Here is a 22,821-nt window from a genome sequence, read left to right on the forward strand (position 1 = left end):
TAGGCACTGCAAACACAACAAGAACACAGCCTGTCTTCTGACACCTACTGGCAAGCTATAGACTTCTCTGAAATTAATAGGAAGAAGGGGGGGGGGGGCAAGGGGCATTTTGAATATACCAAACAGAAGGATCCCCAGGTAGGTAAAACCATAGACTGTTCCCATCCAGTCAGACAACCTGTGTCTTTCAGACCCCACTTAAAATAGAGCAGCTTCTTTAGGACATCATGTGGGAGCACACTCCTATGTACCTCTCCACATCAGTGGATCCCCCTGGAAGAGAGGCCTGCACTTCTAGGCTGTTAATGCAGTAAGTGCCCGTACCAGGTATTCACTTGCATTTAACAATGCTAGTTCTGCTCACTGTTCTCTGGTGACAAGGTAAATGAAAAAAGAGGTTCACAAACATGGGTGTTTTGCATTAAGAATGCTTTATTTATGTTAAAGTATGAACAATATTTCCAATAAAACAGGAAAATTTTATACTGTATCTATAAAATTTAAGTCTTTGCTATAATATATGCTATATTTCTTTCAAATGTGCCTAAAAAGGAATGTCATGATCAATCTATACATTCTCTTTGCAGCATTAGTCCTGTAGACATTGGGGTTTAAATTGGACAATCATAGATGTGAATTTCCTGGTCATCTCCAACAGACACAATTTTTGAGCCATTTCCATTGTATTTCACTCCCCAGACCTGTAAGTTACAAAAAAAGAAAAAAGAAAGTTCTAATGCTTTTATTCTTTCTGAAGAATGTTAAGGAGTGCACATCTTTACTTACTTTCCACTATTCTGAGTCCAGAGAATGAAGCCTTTTCTTTATCTAGGCACCATCATCTGGCTGCAATTTAATTATCATTCCTCTCCCCTCTCCTACATCAGAAAATTTTATTTATAAATACTAACCAAAATAACTTACAGTCCTTTCAATGATTCAGAATCCAGGGGTAATCTAATGCCACAAAAACGGAACCCATAGCAACAGACATTTATGTTCTAGAAGTAAAAGGCCCCACAACCTCCCCAAAATTATTGCCTACAGGGAAAACTGTAAACTGCTTCTCACCTAACTCCTGTGCTCCAAACCCCCCTGGGACACTAATTCTCACTTGTTATTAGAGACCCAGGAACTGGACAACATGACCTTGTACACCATTGATTTTATTTACTATGTGTTGAATTAACGGCTTCACACCTCCTCCCCAGACAGAATTGATGTGGCTAGAGTTTCTCTCATCAGGAATAACTTTCTAATGGCAATTCTGGATAGTCAGGCTGTCACCCTAGCCTTGAGTTGGGTGTCTAGCCCTGATTTTAGTGTGGAGACTGGCCACATGATTGCCTCACTCCCACTCCAAACACTTTTCCTCTGCAACAGTACCACACCAACCCACACACACAAGGGAACACAAGGTAGATTTAATCTTTAAGTAAAATGTTCAAATCCAGGACTGGACTATCAAGATTCAATCTACTCAACTTTGGAAACAATTTTAAGTATAAAATTACATGTACAATTTTGTTAAGTTGTATTCTAAAAGGAGAAATCTAGAAGGATCATCTAAAACATTCAAAAACATTCAAAGTATATTAAATAAATATATTAAAAACCATCTTTTTTTTTAAATTTTTTTAATATTTATTTATTTTTAGTTATCAGCGGACATAACATCTTTGTTTGTATGTGGTGCTGAGGATCGAACCCGGGCCGCACAAATGCCAGGCGAGCGCGCTACCACTTGAGCCACATCCCCAGCCCTAAAAACCATCTTTATATTCCTATGAACACATTTTTTTATGCTAACTGGTTCCCCTAGACCCTTCTACTAAGTGGTTGGGACAGCAGCTTTGGCCTCACCTAGGATCTTGTTAGAAATGCAGAGTCTCAGGCCCATGCCAGACCTGCTGAATTAAATCTGTATTTTAAGCAGATGCCTAGGGTATTCATGTGCACAATTAAGATAGAGCAGTGGCTGGGCCCAGTGGTGCATGCTTATAATCCTAGTTACTTGGGTGATTAAGGCAGGAGGATCCAAAGTTTAAGACCAGGCTAGGCAACATAGTGAGACCCTGTCTCTAAAAAAAGTATTGCACTAGAATACATACATATATATATATATATATATATATATATATATATATATTTAGTTTTAGGTGGACACAATATCTTTATTTTATTTTTATGTGGTGCTGAGGATTGAACCCAGTGCCCTACACATGCCAGATGAGAGCACGCTACCACTTGAACCACATTTCCAGCCCCTACCTTTAGCATTTTATATTCACCTTGGCAAAAATAAAGATGGACACTCTTTTTAAAGATTGAAACAAAAAGCACTCTGACTAAAGGAAAACAACTAAGAATTTCCAGTTTCTACTACATAAAAATAAATAAATAAAATCACACCTAGAACAGTTGCAGAAACAACAGATGATGACTATGTTTAAGTAATGGAAGCTCCTGAAGAAGGTCTTTCGTGAGCTAGTTGGTCATGGCCAGGAGATACCCAAAAGAAAACTCCATGCTCGCCACAGGCACTTGCCACTGCAATTTCAAAGAAGGTCATGTAGCCAGACTCCTGTATTCTGGTTATGCCGAGGATGCCTCCGCCCCAAACTGACATGACAGGGACATGGCTAGATGGGTGCTAGAACCTAACATTCTCAACTCAGTAAGGTTAGAAAAGAAAACTTTGGCCCAGGGGTCAAACAATACCAGTAATCTAAAGACAAAGGAATTGAGATGCTAATTATACATACCTGATCCTGGTGATCGAAAAAGGTATGAACACAAGTCCTCGTTCCAACATCCCAAACTTTTACGCTTTTGTCAGATGAACTATTTTTAAAAAATGAACATCAGTATTAGCAGTTTCAGACAGGTTTGAAGTTAAAAGGAACTTGACCCAAAATCCCACATTCCTTCACTGACTCATACTCTTCTATTTTCAGAAGCCACCCCCCCTCAATGCAGGACATGGACAGGGTCTCAGCATCTCTGGGTGGGTGGCTCTCCTCACAGGGCAGTCCATTCTCTCAAAATTCTGATCTGCCTGGCCTTCCTATCAAGTGCTGTCATCAGGAATCTCAGGCATATCCACCTATTTCTGGATGTGAGGGAGGCCTGTTAAAGCTTCAAAACAAGGGTGTTCTGGATACCTCTGCAAATGCCTTGAAGCTGTGCAATCCCTTTAAGCTGCCCACCTCACACTTTTCAACCATCCTGGTCACCCTCAGTGTGAACACCACTAGAGTCTATAAGCACAATATTTTACAAACAATTTTACATATTTTAAGTTACAGTTTGAACACAGATACACCTCAGAGTAGGTGAGACCCTAGATTTACAAGAAAAATCTAAGTTTAATTATTCAATTATTTGTTCCGGCTAAGGACAACTACCTTCATTACTTAAATAAAAACTTTAAAAACTGCAGAAAATAAAGGCAACTTGAAAAACAAGAGGATCATACAGTCTTCAAATTTTATGGCAACCTGTGAAGAAAGACGGTCTTCACCTTTCTACCATTTTAGAAACTGCTAAGAATCATAAGTACCTGGAAACAAAGTGAGTGTCATCAGGACAAAATGCGACGTTCAACACCCAGGAAGCATGGCCACTCAGTGTGCCAGCCAAGTTGGCATGTTGTCTGAAATGGGAAAAATTTTTTAAAAAAGTGCAGATGTTAATTTTTAGGATATAATCACTGAAGTGGAAAATATATTAATTCTGCTCATTGAATTGGAATGACCACATTACTACATCAAAATTTCCTTTTTTAAGCTGAATGAGGTGGTACGTGCCTATAATCTCAGTGACTAGGGAGGGTGAAGCAGGAGGAAGGCAAGTGCAAGGTCTGGGATGGTAAAGTACCTCCAGGTTTAGTCCCCAAAACCACACACACACTCAAAATCCCTTTTCAATGAAGTGGCATCATGCACCACTGAGTTAAAAACCACCCTACAGAGGCTCTGCAAGCCAACTCCAAGCTGGGGAAAGAGGTGAGTAAGCTACCATAGGACAGTGGCAGGGCTGGTCCCTTCCTGCCTATACCAAGACCCTTTCCACAAGAGGCCACCCAGGTATCAAGATGTACTCTTTATAACAAATGTGGCTGAGCAGACCATTTTTAACCTAACCAAGAACAAGACAGGTCTAATACTACAGCCATTTTTACTTTTAAAAATGAAACCAAGGGTTGGGGGTGTAACTCTGGTAGAATGCTTGCCCGCCATGTGCAAGGCCCTGGGTTCAATCCCAGGACAGGAAAAACAAAAACAAAAACAAAAAACAAGTACCAGGCATGCTAGTACATGCCTGTAATTTCAGCAATTTGGGAGGCCAAGGCAGGAAGATCACAAATTTGAAGACAGTCCAGCCAAATTCGCAAGACCCTGTTTTGAAAAAAAGGCCGAGTCGGGGTGGGCTGGGAATGTAGCTCAGTGGTAGACCACTTAACCTAGTGCATGCAAAGCCCAGGTTTCAATCCCCAGTATCAACAAAAAGATGAAAAACATGAAACCAAATCACCTATGTCAGGAGAACAACTCTAAGGCCTGAGGTCAGCAGTTTCACCCTTGGAAAGAGACCTTAGTTGGCTATCAGCAAAAGCAACCTCAGGGCATGCAATGGGACCATAGAGGGTAAAAACTTCTGGGTCAGGCTGTGGTTGTGGCTCAGTGGCAGTGGCAAAGCGCCTGCCTCACATGTGAGGCACTGGGTTCGATCCTCAGCACCACATAAAAATAAAGATATTTAAAAAAAAAAAAAAATCCTACATGATCTGGGTTTCTTAAAAAAAAAAAAAAAAGAAACCAAAAAAACTTCTGGGTCTTCATTCAGTATCACTGTCTTGGCAAATCACCACCTCAGCCTGGATTCCTCAACAAAATAGGGACATGAGGCTGAGCTACTACCACACCAGTTGTTGGGAGGATCAATACAACAGCAGCACTAAAAGTCATATAGTCAGAAGCTAAAGGAATTGCTATTTATGCTGGCTCTGCTAAGAACCAAGCATAACTTTAGAGAGACCTCTTCTCTGGACACTAGTACCCTCAGTAAGTTCTAATGCTAAAAGCTGTATTCCTATTCAACAACTTTCTTTTTTCTTTTCTTTTTTTTTTTTTTGCCAGATGTAGGCTAGAAGGAACAGTGTCACTACCCTCAAGTTAAACTCTTGAAAACCTCTCACAGGCCCAATACAGAACATGCCCACAGATAATCAGGGATATGGTGCCTGCAGGTACGATAGATGTTTGCAGTAGATTGCAAAGTCACATTTGGGGAGCAAGGAACCAGAAGCACAGAGGGAGAGCTGATCATAATACCAAGTCACAGTAACAAGGACACACAGTGAACACATTGCAGTATAGGATATATGTCAGTGGGGACTGAGGATGATGGAAGAAAACATCAGTCTCACAGTGTCAGAGCCATGAACTGAAGAGAAAGATTAACTCACTTCTATACTGGCAGTCAAGACGAAAAGTCTCCCACTTAGACCATCAGTGTGATGGTTTATAAACTGCCAGCTCCTTAACTAGGACACCAAAATGTCTGCAGCTGGAGAACTGATGTGCTATAATTTTTGAACTGTCACACTAGACCAGCTAAAGCCCAGGGCTCCTTTGTCTTAACTGCATACTAATCTACTCAAAAGAATTTAAATCTGTGAGCCAAGGGGCTGAAGTTGTAGCTCATTGGTAGAGCACTTGCCTAACACGCACGCATAAGGCACCAGGGTTTGATCCTCAGCACCACATTAAAACAAACAAATAAAACAAAGGTATTGTGTCCATCCACAATAAAAAACTATACTAAAACGAACAAACAAACAAACACCTGTGAGCCAAAAAACAAACAAACAAAAACCCTCCTCAAAAAACAAAAAAATCCTGGCTACATGAGAAAAAGTAGCAATCTAATCTTACCAGGTATCCTATGCACATTTTCCTCCATGTAGCCCTTGAGGACATATGTATGCTAAGCTCAAAGACTGGGAAGACCAGGAATCTAATATGACCTGAGCATGTCCCTACTAGGACCAGGAGAGGGAGCAGCACACTCCCAGGAGGCTCCCCCTTAAGCAGACACTGGTGTTAAGTGAGACACCTTTAGTCTTGACATGATAACTTACACATCGTATATCTTGATGTAGCCATCATCTGAAGCAGTGACAAGGAGCTGAGAGTCCGGGGAAAAGGTCAAGGAGCGGATGGGCATAGCGTGGCCTGAAATTCACAAAGGCCCTTGTCAATCTGGTGAAGCAGTGCCGCCTCATACAGCTTCCCACTGACTATGCCCCTTTCAATGACCACTAGTAACCGAACTGGAATTGCCCTGGTGCTTTGATTAGAGAAAGAAAGGTACTGACTGGGCCCTTCCTCCCCAAGTTCTTGAAACATCCACATCTCTAGCCTCTCCCCTGGAGACATTTCTCCTTAGTTTCCTTCTCTGACCAATTGGGCCTCAACATTACACTGCTTTAAAAAACTCCTCGGCCTAAAAATATGGCCAAACATGGAAATGTGCATTGCTTCTGATTTTTAAGGTTGAACAAATAACATGTTATTTTCCTACCAAATCTTTTGTTGTAGGGCAAAGGATAAATTGAGGAGATAATATACCCACTTGCTTAAAATTCAAAATAATACAAAAGAACATTTCATAAAATCTCCCTCCTACCCCACCCCATTCTTTGGCTACCCAGTCGTATTCCCCAGAGTCTACCAATGTGAAGAGTGGGCATAATACTTTTATCTACTATCAAATTATCAACAAAAAGAAGTTATCTTCCAATGACAAAGTTCTTTAGAACCCAAAATGTCAGAAACAAGACATTCATATGGCTGGGGTATATCAACACATAAATTAAAAGTAAGCTAATTCATCAAAACAAGCACTTATCACTGTCACAAGAACTAAAATGTCTAGGTTAAAACTATAATGACAAGTCTAAAACTTTGAGTTTTCCAACTGAGTTTTAAATATTTTGTAAATCTAATGCCCATTTGCCATTTAACAGCATCTTTAAAAAATATTTATTTACTTATTTAGTTAGTTAATTAGTTGTAGATGGACACAATACCTTTACTTTATTTATTTTTATGTGGTGCTGAGGATTGAACCCAGAGCCTCGCAGGTGCTAGGAGAGCACTCCACTACTGAGCCATAACCCCAGCCCCATTTAACAGCATTTTAATGAAAGAATAATATTTCCTTTGTGATCTGATAATCCAGTCTGCACAAAATAAGATGATGAGCCATACCTTCCAGCGTATGCAGAAGTTTTCCAGTTGCAATATCAAAAATATTGATGATTCCGTCGATAGCTCCACTAGCCAGATATTTTCCATCAGGACTCTGTTCAGAGTACATACAGAGAAAGGAGCACTGTAAGATTCCATGTTGTTAATCTACCCTTCTGAACACAAGCAAATCTCTTGCTGGCTACATGTCTAACTGGCTGGCAAACCACACCAGCAAGATATAGCTGCCTGACAAGACCAGTGCAGAATCTGTGCCAAGGACAACAAGCTGGAAGAGTGTAAACTTAAAGAACCAGAAAGAGAAAAAAGAGCAATGTTTCCTTACATATGCAATACTAAGAATGAATTTTCCTCTCGTGTCCAAAGAATATTCTTTTTTCCCACTTTCCACACCAAAAATGTTCACTTTTCCCACATGAGTTCCTGTGGCCAGATACTGGGAATCAGGAGAAAAGGCCAAAGTCCAGGCATCCACTGAAGAGAAAAAGGAAGACAAAAAAAAAAAAAAACAATGAGAAAAGATTTGACTTTAACTTGAAAAACTAAGGGGTGATCAAATGTTCTTAAATTAGAGAAACAGTGTCCTGATTCAGAAAACCATGTGTTTTTTTGGTTTTTTTTTTTTTTTTTAGAGGGGGACTTCACCACCAAGTTACATGCCCGGCCCTTTTTATTTTTTACGTTGAGATAGGGTCTAAGATGCTAGGGTTTTTGCTGTGTTGCTAAGGCTGGCCTTGAACTTGTGATCCTCCCTTCTTAGCCTCCTGAGTGCTAGGCATGTGCTACTGTGTCCAGCATAAAACTATGTTGTAAAGATGCTAATTCTTTACCAAGTTTAAATTTAGTTTAAGGCTTCTTAAATTTTTAATAAAAATCAATAGGGCAATATCAACAGATGTGGAGAAACCAGAATTCTTATACAATGGTGGGAAGGTAAAATGACAGCCACTTTGAAATCCAGTTTGACAGTTTCGTAACTGAAAACAAACACTTAACATAATACTCAGCATTTCTACTTGTAGGCAGCTACTCAAGAGAAATGAAAGCACATGTCCACACCAAGACTTGTACACTCATGTTCATAGCAGCATTATTCTTAATAGCACAAACTGGAAACAATCCAAATGTCTATCAACTGGTGAATGGATAAACAAAATGTGGTACATCTTTATAATGGAACATGTCTTGGCAATAAAAAGGAACACATCCATGCTACACCATGGATGAACTTCAAAAACTTTATGCTAAAGAAACAGTGAAGATATATAAGAATAACATTCTACTTAAATGAAATTTTTCAAAAAGGTAAAACCATGGAAACAGAAAGCAAATTGGTAGTTACCTAAAGCTGAGGGTAGAGGCATGGACTGACTATAAGTGGACATAAAGGAACTTTTTTGGGCACCAAGGTTCTAAAACTGCACAACTACAGAAATCCACTCTGTGAACTACACATTTAAAGTGGTAAATTTCGTGGTGCAATTACACAGGTGAAATTTTACCTAAATTAAGCTGTGAAAAAATGAAGACATACCAGAATGCAATATGATGAAATATTTACCACAAATTAACAGAGACTGAAGAACCACTAGAGAAATCAATTAGTTTTGAAGTTACACTACACATCTCAGTTAAACCTTAAGAATTCAATCCAAATAATAAATGCTGAAGAGGTGTAGGGAAAAGATACACTTGTACACATTTGGTGGGACTGCAGATTAGTACAACCACTCTGGAAAGCAGTGAGGAGATTCCTCAAAAAACTAGAAATGGCACGGTCATATGACCCAGTTATCCCATTTAATCCAAGAAAAAATCAGTGTGCTATACAGCCACCTGAATGTTTATAGCAGCATAATTCACAACAGCCAAATTATGAAACCAGTCCAGATGCCCATCAACAGAAGAATGGATTAAGAAAATGTGGGATATTACCCAATGGAATTTTACTTAGCCATAAAGAAGAATGAAATTATAGCATTTGCTGATAAATGAATGGAGAACATCACAAGCCAGTCTCAGAAAAATCAATTGAATATTTTCTCTGATATGTGGAAGTTACAGCAATAAAGGGAAAGGAGGAGGGGAAGACTGGATATCACAAAGATATAGGGAAGACTGATGGAGAGAGAAAGGGAGATAGAAAGGGAGGAAAGAGTTGAGAAAGGGGAGGAAAAAATGAATGAATTTAACAAAATCATATTATGTGCACATATAAACGTACCACAGGTAATTTCATCTTTATGTATAAGTAGAATGAACCAAACAAAAATAAAAATAAATAAATGAGCAAAAGGAAGATCAGTAGATAGAGGAAGGAGAATGGGAAGGGCAGGGATTAAAATCAAATTCCATACATGTATGATTTTGTCAAAATGAACCCAACCACTATGTAGAACTAAATGCTCTAATTTAAAAAAATAATAATTTGGTTCAAGCATTACTGAGCCACAGCAATGTGGGAGGTCTCCAGACTCATGTGGAGCCTGGATAAGCACAAGTGCTATGTGTTTCCATCTGGACCACTGCTGGCATTTTAGCATTTATTTTTCCAACTACACGGGCATCTCTGCCCTTCAAAGGCAATCCTAAAGAGCTTTGGGAACTGGGTCAAGGCCTACAGGCCAAGAAACAGTCTGGTTTCCACTGCCTGCCTGGGTCACTTTTCCCATCCCAGTCTTACATGGGAACACCCACCCCTGAAGTTGGGTCCCTTCCCAGGAAGAATACTTATAAAGGAAATGGTTCCTTCTCAAGCCACCTTCCTCACATGTAGGGTGAGGTAAGCTCCCTTACCCTTTACTTAGCTCATAGGCCAGCAAAGGAGGAAAGGCCTCTGTGAGCTTGTCTCTTGGTGGACAAAGGCTTTTAGACCAGATGGGTCGCCACATTCTAGAGTGTTTTTTAAATAAAATTCCTTGAAATTTTCCATATATACATCCAAAGTAATAAAAAATCATTCATTTGACTTGATTACTTATGTTTCATTCAAAAACAAAATTTACTTCAAAAGTACTCAATTAGCCAAGACCTGAAAAAACTTTTATAATCAACCTCTCAAAGAGCTTCCTTCCTGCACCAACTCCCCCCCAACCCCTACCCTTTTGTAGTGTGGTGTTTGGTGTGTGTGTGTGTGGGTGGGTGGGTGTGTGTGTGTGGGTGGGTGGGTGGGTGTGTGTGTGTGTGTGTGTGTGGTGCTGGGAATCAGACGCAGGGCCTTGCTAGGTGAGTGCTCTGCCACTGTGCCTTATCCCCAACCTAAATAGGCTGCTTTTTACTATGTATTTTTATTCCTAAGTGATAGTGGCATTTAGTCTAAAAAGACTATACTTTCTTTTTCTTTCCACATGTGGAGGCAATCTGATGCAAAAAAAAAAGGCTTGAGAGACCTCTGTGTCATCAAGTCTTTGCCAGCTCCTGTATAACATTAATAGAGTCGAGCTCATTTCAGACTGTTTTCTTATTCCTATTATAATTAGCTGCTTATAGGAAAGACAGCTAATAGAAAATCTAATTTTTGTCTCTCAAAGCTTAATAAAATGATTCTTCTAAACTATTTTTACATTTCCCTATTCACTATTTTGCAATACACAAATCTTACTACTAAATGTCTTCAAAATAGAAGGAACAATTTTTATTCCTCAATCAAACCTTGTATTGAACTTTAATTGATTTATTTGATTTTATTGAACTTTTAATTGATAAAAGATTGAACTTTAATATGTTTAGAATCAATGTTTATTTCAATGTTTATTTCTACCTCCTCACTCAAAGAGTTGCTTTTCTTCACCAGTAGTGGGAATTGTGAATGTCTGATGTTGAGGGGCCTCTGTTCTTCCTCAAGGTCAGTGGCTAGAAAGCTATGGCTTAGTGGAGTACCAAATGCAGGGTCTACCCCTTCAGCTTTGCTTTTTCTACTTCCTCATTATGTTCTTCAGGATAATGAATTTTATCTCTTTTCTTTTTTTGTTCTTTTTGTGGGGGTTCACATTTTTCATGCATATTTTCAAAATAGATATATCCTAAGTGTCCCTTTTCCCTATATTCATTGGACCTAGACTTATCAAAGGAGTTGGTCCTTCAAATGAATTCAGCTGCTTTTTAGTCAACAGCAATACCAGCTTTTGTTACTTGGCCAGATAAATATTTGTTGTTAAATGCCTTGGTATAGTTTTATTCAGATTCCTATTTAAAAAGAAAGCAAACCAAACCCTTTATTCTTTTCAGCATCTTCATAACAGTAACCTTTATTTTTTATTATTATTATTTATTTGGTACTGGGGATTTAACCCAGGGGCACTTTACCATTGAGCTATATCCCCAGACCTTTTGCTTTTTGAGACAGAGTCTCATTAAGTTGTTTAGGGCCTCACTGAGTTGCTGAAGCTGGCCTTGAACTCACAAGCCTGTCTTAGCCTCCCAAGCCACTGAGATTACAGGTGTGTGCCACTGCAATCAGGCTTACAACAGCAATATTTAGAACCTTGCAGCCCTTGGAAAATATTTGTACTGTTTGTCAGGGAGGGCAAGCTGGATACATATGCCATCCTTTTACTTGGAAGCAAGGTAGCACTCATTTCTTCAGCTGCAATATGAACATGGTCACAACCACCATGCAGTGACCGGTGTCATGTCTTGTGGGAAGCACAGGTGCTCACAATGAAAAGGCATCATCTTCTCTTAAGATGCTTCTTATATTCAGTCCAAATAGACTCTGCAGGATGATCTGGGAATCCAAGGTCTCTAAGTAACATTAAGTAGGGTAAGGGCCCACACAAAGACAAGACAACCATCTGGGAAGTCAGAGACTTTGGGTTGCTTTTTCCAAATATATATTCCAGTCCACACACTCTGAAAACTAATTCAGTGGACCCAAAACAGGCACTGGGCATGCAAAGCACCAACAGTAAGAATCAGAGACAAGAAATATTGCTTCTGAAGGAAAACACACTCAGTTTTCAAATCATCTAGTCTTCTTACAAACTCTGGGATCTTCATTCTTTCCGATATAGAAGCAGCCTACAGTGGCTACTTAGCAAACCCATTGGGGAATCATGCCATTGAAACCTAAGCAGTTCTTCTATAAACAACCCACAAAGGGGAGTGCCAGAGACATGGCAAGCTATCTGCACCTCCAGCAGTCACCAGCCACTGAAAGCAGAACAGGCTATGCTGGTGAATGCCAGGCAGACATTTATGAGTTAATAGGAGGCGGAAGCTAAAGGGAATCCTGAAATGTCATAATGCTTATTCTACAGTGATCCAGCCCGCTGAAACCATCTATTATCATCAACTTTGATAATGTTTATCAAGGTTGTTATGCTGTCCCACAGTATTTAAAAAAATATATATATATATCGACAAATTTGCTTCTTAAAAAGTTTCATTTCTATCACATACTGGAAACCAGGTACACCATTATATAAACTAATGAGGACACAGCGCTCTGTGTTTCTAGGCTTCTACAAGGCAGAATATGGCAAATAGAGAAACACCAGACCATCCAAATATGAGTCTAGAATCATAAACCAGCAATTCTGAAACCCAAAACATTCTGAAAACTATGACTTTCTTTCCTTAGTACCAAAATTCATTTGGCAGTAAAGCCTGTTTTTCTCAGTATAAATACTCACATTTAGTTGCAGTGATATTCATGTTTGAGGGCCCTTTCCACCCCACTGAGGGCATTACATAATGTACAGTTCATAACCCATAGCCCTCTCAAATGTGAAAAATTCTGAATTTTAAGTACATCTATCCCTAAAGGATAGGAATAATGAAAAGGGACTGTGGACCTCTGTTATTTCCCCTAAATGTAAAATTCTTACCAGGTCCTGCATCTATGGACTTTATCTGTTTGCCATTTTCCAAGTCCCAGAGACGAATATGAGCATCAAGAGAGCTGGATGCAGCAATGGGCAGGGTGTGGCTGATGTCCACAGACACCACCCCCAGCTGATGTCCCTCCAGGCTCCACTGTAGGTCCAGCCTCTCATCACGCCTTCAGTGGGGACAGAGAAATGGATTTCTTCACACACAAGACACGGTACCTGGCATCTGAAATTCTGGATCCCTGTGACTATGCATTATCAATGGTCAATGAAATACAGAACCACAGAATACCAAATGCAGTCAGGTTTTTAGTTTGGGGTTTTTGTTTGTTTGTTTAATAGGGCTTTAGTACCAAATAGGAAAATAAGTAGGAAAAAATAAGCTTATTTTTTCTGTTTTATGGTAGCTGTTTTATGCTACCATGTTGCTATTGCTTTCTTGCCTAGAAAAAAGCTAACACTTCCCTAATTGCAAATTGGGAGCCTAGAAGCAAAAGCTTTACCCCTATGGTTTTTTTCACATTTAATCAGTGCATTTTAATTGTACATAATGGTGGGATTTGCATATTCATACATGCAAGCAATATAACAATATAATTTGTTTTGCCTCTAATTTTCTAAGGCTATATGTTAGGGGAAGAGTACTTACCATTTCCAGACCTTTACCAGGTCATCCAGAGATCCTGTGACCACTGTTTCAGAGTTTTCCTTTTTATTTGTCCCCCAAGCAACTGACCAAATGGCATCATCATGGGCTAGAATAGAAAGTGCTTTGTTTAAAAAGTTTCCATGCATGCAACTTCTAAATTTAATGTGATAAAAGGAGCTATAATACTGTAGTTCTGAGATTATATCCACTTCTATCTGCTTTACTGTTTCATAAGGCACTTTCCCATAAAACTTTTTTTGGAGTTGTAGGGACACATATGAAAACTGGAGATTCTGAAGGATCACTTGCCCTGAACTACAAGTTTACCAGGTGTGAAGGCAGAACCAGAACAATCCAGGTCTTCAGACTCCAAATTAAACATCCTTTTCATTAGCATGCTGTCCTGCATACAGCAACTGGAATGGCTTACAGTTATTTAAATAAGTAAAGACAGTGAGGAGCATCCCCACTCCTTAAAAAAGGCCTAAACTTGATATGAGGTACTCCCCCAACTTTCAGTACTGGAGGATTTAACTCGGGGGTGCTTACCGCTAAGCTACATCCCCAGCCATTTTTATTTTTTTTGAGAAAAGGCTCTTGCTAAATTCCTGAGGCTGGCCTGAAACTTGCAATCCTCCTGCTTCAGTCACCCAAATTACTGGGATCACAGGTGTGTGCCACTGTGCCTGGCTTCTGAGATACATATTAATGATCTTCAGAAACTAGTGAGCAGTTCAACTGTAGACATTATAGGTCTAAAAACAAATGAGCTGTCTTTTACCATGAATGTCTCTGTCGTGTAATAACCCAGTTATTACATTAATCCTTTTATAAATGTTGTCTCACTCACAACAGCCCTATGAAATAAGTACTTTTAAAACCATCCTCACTATAGACACAAGCAATTAGAGGCTTAGAGAAGCCTAGGAGCTCATCCAAAGTCATAAAGCTAAAAAGGGGCACAGCTAAGACTCAAACCCAATCTATTAACCGAAGTTCACCTTAAATCTAAGTCTGTAAGCTGCACACCTAATGGGCCACATTGTTGGGCTTGCAGACAGGGTATGGGTACATAAATGTGACAAGTGCGGATGGAGGCTTTATCCATGTCTGGTAGCAATTCCCCAGGGTCATCTTCCCAAAACATGACTACAAGGGCATTAAACTGAAACAGGTATTTGAGTTACAGAGTCAGGACTTTATAATCCCCCACTTGACCCTCACCAGTTAGCTTGCCACCTGGATGGCATTAGCTCCATACAAAGTGGCTGACTGGCATGCCCAACAAACAACTAATTACCTAAACTAGCTAGGAAGAAAGCTTTTGGCTCAAACTTCAAAATAATTAATATCACCTTCTTTAAGAGAGAGGAGCTTTTATTTGGCATCCCACAAATCCCTGAGCCTTTCCCTAACTCATCTAAGCTATGAGAAAAGAGACATGTGACTAGTTCATGAATAAACATTGTTCCCTTTTCAGGAATAAGACCTGTATGGGAGCTAGGGTCCCAGAATGTACTTATGACCTGCCTCCCACTCCCATTCCCATCGCTGCCACAGCCACATAGCCCCAACCTTCCCCATACACTCCAGGGACCTTGACAGAAATTCATCTCACTGCTTGAGTCTGCACTTCTAAGTGGAGGACCCTGTATAGAGACCCCAAGGCAAATTCTGAGTTCAGGGTCAGGTTTCAAATCCACCTCTGAAGCTGAGTGGGCACTAACAGAGTTCTGAGGCTCCCGGTAATTCTTTCTCCCACCCTGGCAGCTGGGAAGTTCAGAGTTCCATTCTCCTCAAGTGGGAGCGCTTTCCTCAGCCTAGAGTTCTCCAGTCTATCACTAGACTCCTGCTGCTTTTTTAAAAATGTAATTATTCAGCTTTGTTTGTTTCTAAGTATATTTGTTCTTGGCTGCCTCTGTCAATTCCTTTGCATGTGAATATACCTGGAAACTGCATGCCTGGTTGGCATGACAGAATCTTAAACCAGGGAGGAAACCATTTTTCACAAATGAATTTGCTTAAACAGGTAGGCTCTCACTGAATTGCTTACCTTGTTCTTGTTTGAAGAGAATACTGTACTAAAAAAGAACAGAGGCCACATTAAATGGATGGTCAGATTTCAGATATCCCGCATTCCCTCCCTATTCCCCCCCACCTCCTGAAAGCAGATGCAGTGACTAGTGCCAGCTACTCCTTCTCCTGTGGCCCTGACCACTTGCAATCTTCCTGATTCTTGCTCATGCAATATTTGTATAGTCATATGAGAAAAAAAATGAGCCCAAAGGAACTGATATTCTTCCCTCCCTTACTGCCACCCCCCAATAACAGGTGACCAATAAATTATGTTTTCATTTTTTGCTCTGATCACCAGGAAGCTCAGTCTGATTTGTAGCTTAATTTTGCAGTTGAATAAGACCATAAAACCTGCATAACCTGTTACCTTTGTCCATAATCTTAGTTTCTTCTGTTTCATCTTCTGTTTTGATCTGTTTCTATGTATGAAATAGTTTAAGTTTCTTCAATGCCTCTTTAAACTACAGTAAATGCTTAAATAAACCAATTCTGCTCTTACTAGTGCATTTTACTAGTGCTGCCTAATTCTATGGTGACTAGGTGCTCAAGGTCACCCAGCTCTTTAGGAACAGGTCAAGAATTAGATGCTAGTTTCCTGACTACCAACCTATTGGGCTTGAACTTGCTGAGTAGACTAACTGATATTCTTTCCCTCAACATAGGCCTTACCTGGTTGGTCATTTCCTTAACCAGGGATGAAGGGCCAAAGGCCAGACAGCTCTGTGGAAACAACACCAGGGTTTTAGTAAGGTGAAGTAGGGGATCATCAGGACAAAAAGGGTTACAGGAGGTTCCTCTTCACCAAGGCAATAAAGTAACCCTTTGCTATGGAGTTCCTCTGACACCTTTCTTTGGATCTCTGGAGATCCCTTCCTTCTCCCAGGGACTCAACTAACACCTACCCCCATCCTATAGATTCTTTTCCCTAAGTTTGACTGTAGAGGGTGACCAGTCTGTGTCCTTTGCTACCCTTTTGAGAAACAAAACCAAAATAAATTTTAAACTTTATCCAACTCAGCAAGCAAACATGAAGGAGTCCAAAGATAGCAAAGTTCTTACAGTCCAGGCAGGTCTCAATAAAAAATGCCTATAAGAGTCTATAGGCAACTAGCAGCTCGGGAAGCTAAGGCAGGAGGATCACAAGTTCAAAGCCAGCCTCAGCAACTTAATAAGGTCCTAAACCTCAGTGAGACCATGTCTCTAAATCAAATACATAAAAAGGGGGGAGGGGAGCTGGGGATGTGCCTCAATGATTAAGTGTCCCTGAGTTCAATCCCCTCTGCCAAAAAAAAAAAAAAAAAAAAAAAAAAGCCTATAGGCATTTAAGTATGAACAGAGATGAAGGGAAATATGTGTCTCCTCAAACTCATCCAACTCTTCAAGGACTTAGCTTAGCTAAACACAGACCTAACTTACTTTAAGTAAATTTAATTTCACAGGGTACTTTAAGGGTTCTTAATATCTTTGTGCACTAAAGATCCCCTAGCAGTCTTGTAAAGCCTATATACTGCTTCTCTGGATGTTTTTAAACACATGAAAAAACAAAGAACTAGAATTAATGTGGGGGATGTAGCTCAGTAGAGCACTTGCATAGCATGCTTAAGGCCCTGAGTCTAAATGGCACTTCAGAAAATGAAAAATGAAAGGAAAACAAATATGGTGCATATTCAATATTCACAGCAGTTATGTTCTATAAAGTCACTGCAAACAATAAATTAGCTAACAGTAAACTACTGCTCCTTAAGAAACACAAGGGTTACCTTTCTGGAAGCCTCTGGACACATCTTTGTTAACTGATCAACATGTAACTATGTTTTTAATGTGTAGTTCTGTTTAAAGGCACCTTATTGAATATATATTAGAATTCATTAATCTTGACCTCATGCCCAAACAAAGCTTATTTAACAAACATTATTTTTACATTAAACACATCACAACCTTTTTGCACTTAGGAACTTGGTCATTTCAGTACAATGCTCCAGGCTACTTTAGATATGGGATCACCACCACCAACAACAACAAAAACCACAAAAATGTGAAAAGTATGGCACCAAAGACTGCAAAAAGGACACTTGTTTACAGCATGACAGCTGAAACAAAAAGGCAAAGTGTCAGTTGAGACCTGTCCATCAGATGACTCAAATTTTTTACCACCTTGCACAATGTCCTCCGAAGACTACGAAAGCCTTACAAGGATTTCCTTTAGGGTTACAAATAAATTTTAGCAAGCAGACAAATTCACAAGTACAGAACCCAGGCATGACAGCATGTTGAAATATAATTTAATAAAAATAAAAAACTAAATATAAGATAGCATAACATATATGCTTTTTTATTAACACATTACATAACGAGATCTAGCAGCAAGTCTAATAACTACCATAATTTCAAAGTGTGATGAACTTTAGCAATAGCTTGATAAGAAAGTATATGTAATTTCTATTCACAAAAAAGGTCACACTGAGAATACTATGGTTTGTTGCCTACATCTGTAATGGAAGAAAATGCCAAATTTCAGTCAGAGGTTAAGGAATGAAGTGCGCAATTTTTCTTCTCAAATTCATGGCCCCCTCAATTTTATCCACAGACAGCTTAAGAGACCACACAACTAAAATATAAAGTTCAGTTTACTTGCTTTAAATTTGAAAACCCAAAAAAGGCTACCAAAGGCTTTCCAAGAATAACCACCAAAAAAAAAAAAAAAAGTGATTTAAAAATAATCCCTGCCAACAGAGATCTTAATCAGGTGGGCAGCGTTTTACTCAATTGTGACCCAATTGTGACCCAATTGTTGGGTAGAAAGAAAGAACCCAAATAAATCTTGCTAAAACAAAAAGCATGCAACCTCTGCTTGAGCACCAGCCCTAGGCCCAGTGAAACACAAGCTTGTTGTCTTCCCTGCTGTCCAAGCCTCACATGAAACAAAAGAGAAACATTAACAAGAAAGGTAGGAAGTCTTGCAGAAAGCCAACTTCCAAAAAGCCAGCCTGGCCAAGATAAGGTGTGATTCTGTCAATGAATGTACATTTGAGGATATAATATGAATCAGGTCCCTGTTTTAAGTTCTACACAAGGGATCATCTCACTGAACCCTCATAAACCCATTTAGTGGGCATTCTTATTATTAGCTCTATTTTCCTGATAAGAAAAGTGAGGTTTACAGAGGTTAAGGAAGTTTTCCTACACCAAACGGCAGAATCAAGCTATACAGAAGAAGCTACCAAGATACAACACTTTTTTTTTTTTTAACTCCAGTATCTTATCTCATGACAGATCATTTCAGGGTTGGAGATTGCGGTTTTTGCCACGATCTCTTCAGGAAAGTTTCCCCTAATTTTCCCATGCGGATATTCATTGCTCCAAAAGCATTACTCGTGCCTCTATTAAGGTATCCAGGCACGTCAATTATCCACCATACAATACGATATGTAAAGAATAAATCCAGCCTCTGCTTGTAGCTGTCCAATCCCTAAGAGCGTGGCCCAATGCTACAAAACTTCAATTAAGACAGTTCTTCCATCTACGGAAAAATTACTTCCTCCTCAGAGAAGCTGGTCCTAATAATGTCCGGGCTGCACAGAACATTCTCAGGATGCAAGATGAGGCCACTTGAGGGCCTTCTCTCTCCCCTTGATCCCCATACACCGCAGGTTACCGGGGTAAATGGAGCCACGGGAGCCATCCACGGGTCCCACTCCGTGAAGCATCCCTGAACAAACCAGCTTAGAGGCAGCCTCTTGCCCGCTCTCGCTCACCGGTCCTACGGTTCCAGCTGTCTCTGGCCCCAACAGCCACCAACCCCCACAGCCTCGAGGACCAACTCACCGGCAGCTCGGCTCCGCTACACGTTTGACGTCAGGCTTGGCGTGACCGCGGCGCACCGAGATGAGCTAATGAAGGGGAGGAGCGGGGCATCTTGCCGACCCCGCCCCAGGGCTCGCGTGCACACCGCAGCGCCCTCTGCAGTCGCGGGGCTGAGCCTCTGGGGGAACGCGGAAGAGGGTGGGCGGGGAGAGAAGCCAAGACCCGCAGTTCACCAGAGCCGTGGAGGCTGGGAAGCTGCTCCTAGGAGCGTAGGTTCTTAGTTTCTGGCAATTTCCTGATCCGTTCTAGGGTTCTGTTTTTCGAACTGCAAGTCACAACTTATTAATGGGTCAGATATCAATTTACTAGATCAAGACTAGCATTTTTATTTTTAAATTTTGTTTTGCATACCAGGGATAGAACCCAGGGCCTCACCACGCTAGGCAAGTGCTCCGCTGTTATTGGCAGGGTGTCCAGTTGGTATCCAGGTCCTTGGTGTCCCGAACATAGAATTAAACAAGATACACAAGTAACAGGCAAAGTACAGATTTTATTGAAGGCGAAAGTGGAAGAACAGAGGCAGAATAGAGCTTGCCGGGCAAGAGAGAGAGAGGCTCAAGGCCTGATGTCTGGAAATTAGTGTTTCATATGCCGAGCTGTGACTGGAAGACTTACCCCATCTGCCCCCATTGGTTTCCTTATGATACCTGATTAGAATATTTGTCCAACTTTCCCCCATTGGTTACTTTAAACTACCGAACCTGTAGCGGGGGTTGTCAGGAGTTGTCCTAAACAGAGACATGGTTCCTCTCAGAGGCATCCTTCTTATACCCTGCCTAAACCATCTTGGTGTCCTGAATTCCAACTTAACACTACCTCTGAGCTACAGCCTCAGCCCTGTGGCCAGCATTTTTAAACAATGACATGGAAGGGAGGAGACCCGTTCCCCATCCTGAAGAAGCTGCCCCGCGGCTCCTGCTTGCTGGTCTCTGCCCTGAGTGGGAAGGAAAAGATGTTTTGGGGGAGTGGAAAGTCTGGGGAAGTCCCTGAAGGGTCCCTGTTTCAGCTAGTCAGGGGACAGAGTACAGCTTCACTTGTTTAAAAATGATTTAGAAAAAAAAATAAGGTCTCAGGCTGGGGTTGTGGCTCAGTGGTAGAGCATTTGCCTAGCACAGTGTGAGGCACTGGGTTCGATTCTCAGTACCACATTAAAAAAATAAATAGTCATTGTGTCCATCAACAATTTTAAAAAAAAGTAAGGTCTCAGTAAATGCATACCTTTAAGAATCTCTCTATATATAATTCTTTACAGGACCCAGTTTATTAGGACCATCTTGAGGTCAATGATGATTTCAGAAAACTGTTTAGAGCACTTACAACTAAATAAAGTTTATCTTATTTTTAGGAGATTTTCTTTGCTTTTTTTCTTGTTCATTTGTTTGTTCATATTCAGGAATTTACTAAATATACTCTAAAATCTTCTAGGGCACATTCTCTGGTCCTCAGTAATTCTCTGGGTGACAACTCTGTCCATGGAAACTTCATCCAGCCCCAGAGCATCACTGGCATATCAATGGCTTACAAAATGAGTTAAGATGAGCAGTCTGAATTGTCTAAATTCTTATGTGGTGCCTCCTAAAAGACATCCTTATAACCATTTTGAATGTATCTGACCAGAGGATACTTGCTCCTGAATCTAAGGAAGAATGTACAAATTACATTGTGAGGACAGGGAGTTCACCTTCAAACTAGAGGTAATTCCCCTTACACTGATCTAATGGCTGAATGAACTCTTGTGTTTTCAGACACATTCCAGGGAGCTAAATACACACACTCATCCTGCAATGGCTGGGCCCAGCACAGAAAGAACTTAAGTCCTCCAAAGTAATAGCTTTTAGCAGTTAGTAATCTGCTGCCTTCCTGTGTAACTGGTTGCCTTAATTTTGGCCAGTCTAATCTGCCTGTTATTTTTGTTGGTGAAATGTTTGGGTTCCTCTGGGTTTTGTAAATAGATTAATTATTATGTGACCTCTCCCAAGCCAAAATAATTGGGCTATTCTTAAGTTTTAGATTTTGAATATAAAGAAGCAATTTTGAAAGATTTGCACTTCAAGAATGGTGAAATTTTGGCTTCCAATAGTACAACTAAATTTTAATGTGTATGATTTAGATTTGTGTGTTTTTACTTTTCTGCATATTAATTGTAAATACTCCACTTCCAGATTATTCTAAATGCATTCTGATCATTTTTATGACTCATGACTTTTATCTATTATTCATATACCATGATGTTCCCCTTTGGTGTACTTGCTTTCAAATTGGCTATGATTAATTTCCAAATGAATCAAGTTGTTTTGGATAAAAATTAAGTTAATTATCTTAAAAAACAAACTAAACCAAATTGAGAAAAATAAAAGTTGTAAAGTTGTTAAGAGTGCATCATGTATCATAATTTTGTGTCATGTTTTGTAAAAACTGTTTCATTTATACAGGTCTTGGGTCACAAAGGAAAATCTGCTTCTGGCTAAAAGGTTTAAAAATGATTGCCATAAAGGCTATTTAGAGCTATACGGATGTAGCTCAGTTGTAGAACACTTGCCTAGTATGTGCAAGTGCAAGGCCCTGGGTTCTATCCCCAAAATACCAAACAAAAACAAAAACAAAAAAAAGGCTTTTTAAAGATTTCCTAGATGGGGGCTGGGGCTGGGGCTCAGCAGTAGTACCTGGCATGTGTGAGGCACTGGGTTCGGTTCTCAGCACTACATAAAAATAAGTAGAAAAATAATAAAGGTCTATCAACAACTAAAAAAATATTTTAAAATATTTTTCTAAGTGTATAATTTTATAATTTTGATAAGAACTCCAAATCTTCCTTTAAAACAGTTATGTAAGCATCTACTTTCACCCATATGCCCCCAGAGCACCAAGCACCTGGAGTCACTGGCAGGCTTTTAGCACTGGGACCATGAAGCAGGGATAATTGGCCTTTTTTGAGCCATAGATGTCTTTTGTATAAATCCTGTCTCAGAATAATGTTTTTAAGTGCATAAAAACAAAACTCATAGGATTACAAAGGAAAACAGTTATATCAAAAATTATCAAAGCTGGGCAAGGTGGTGTACACCTATAATCCTAGCAGCTCAGGAGGCTGAGGCAGAAGGATCATGAGTTCAAAGCCAGCCTC

The 22,821-nt window shown here is 40.0% G+C and overlaps 1 protein-coding gene across 2 annotated transcripts; it reads right to left on the reverse strand.

Moving 5' to 3' along the window:
• Nucleotides 1-412: 412 nt before the first annotated feature.
• On the reverse strand, nt 413-19,723 carry Skic8 (SKI8 subunit of superkiller complex). Of its 2 annotated transcripts, none has more exons than XM_046427941.2 (11): nt 19,659-19,723; nt 16,503-16,553; nt 15,811-15,838; nt 13,758-13,863; nt 13,106-13,278; nt 7,603-7,751; nt 7,278-7,371; nt 6,146-6,239; nt 3,563-3,655; nt 2,766-2,844; nt 413-701 (listed from the first exon to the last, which is right to left on the reverse strand). In XM_046427941.2, the coding sequence occupies exons 2-11, from the start codon at nt 16,512-16,514 to the stop codon at nt 612-614; spliced, it is 918 nt and encodes a 305-aa protein (XP_046283897.1). In that variant the 5' UTR covers nt 16,515-16,553; nt 19,659-19,723; the 3' UTR covers nt 413-611. The 2 variants fall into 2 exon arrangements, with proteins under 2 accessions (XP_046283897.1, XP_046283896.1); XM_046427940.2 differs by having other exon boundaries at nt 19,589-19,691.
• Nucleotides 19,724-22,821: the final 3,098 nt, after the last annotated feature.

Source organism: Marmota monax, unplaced genomic scaffold (assembly GCF_021218885.2).
Source record: "Marmota monax isolate L192 unplaced genomic scaffold, Marmota_monax_Labrador192_F-V1.1 WCK01_AAM20220418_F8-fsc00111, whole genome shotgun sequence".
Classification (NCBI taxonomy): Eukaryota; Metazoa; Chordata; class Mammalia; order Rodentia; family Sciuridae; genus Marmota; species Marmota monax.

Coding starts and splice junctions, on each gene's coding strand:
- Skic8 (XM_046427941.2), bottom strand. Junction 13,279..13,757: donor CTGGTAAAGGTCTGGAAATG/GTAAGTACTCTT, acceptor TCCCCACTGAAG/GCGTGATGAGAGGCTGGACC. Junction 3,656..6,145: donor TACATCAAGATATACGATGT/GTAAGTTATCAT, acceptor TTCCCATTTCAG/ACAACATGCCAACTTGGCTG.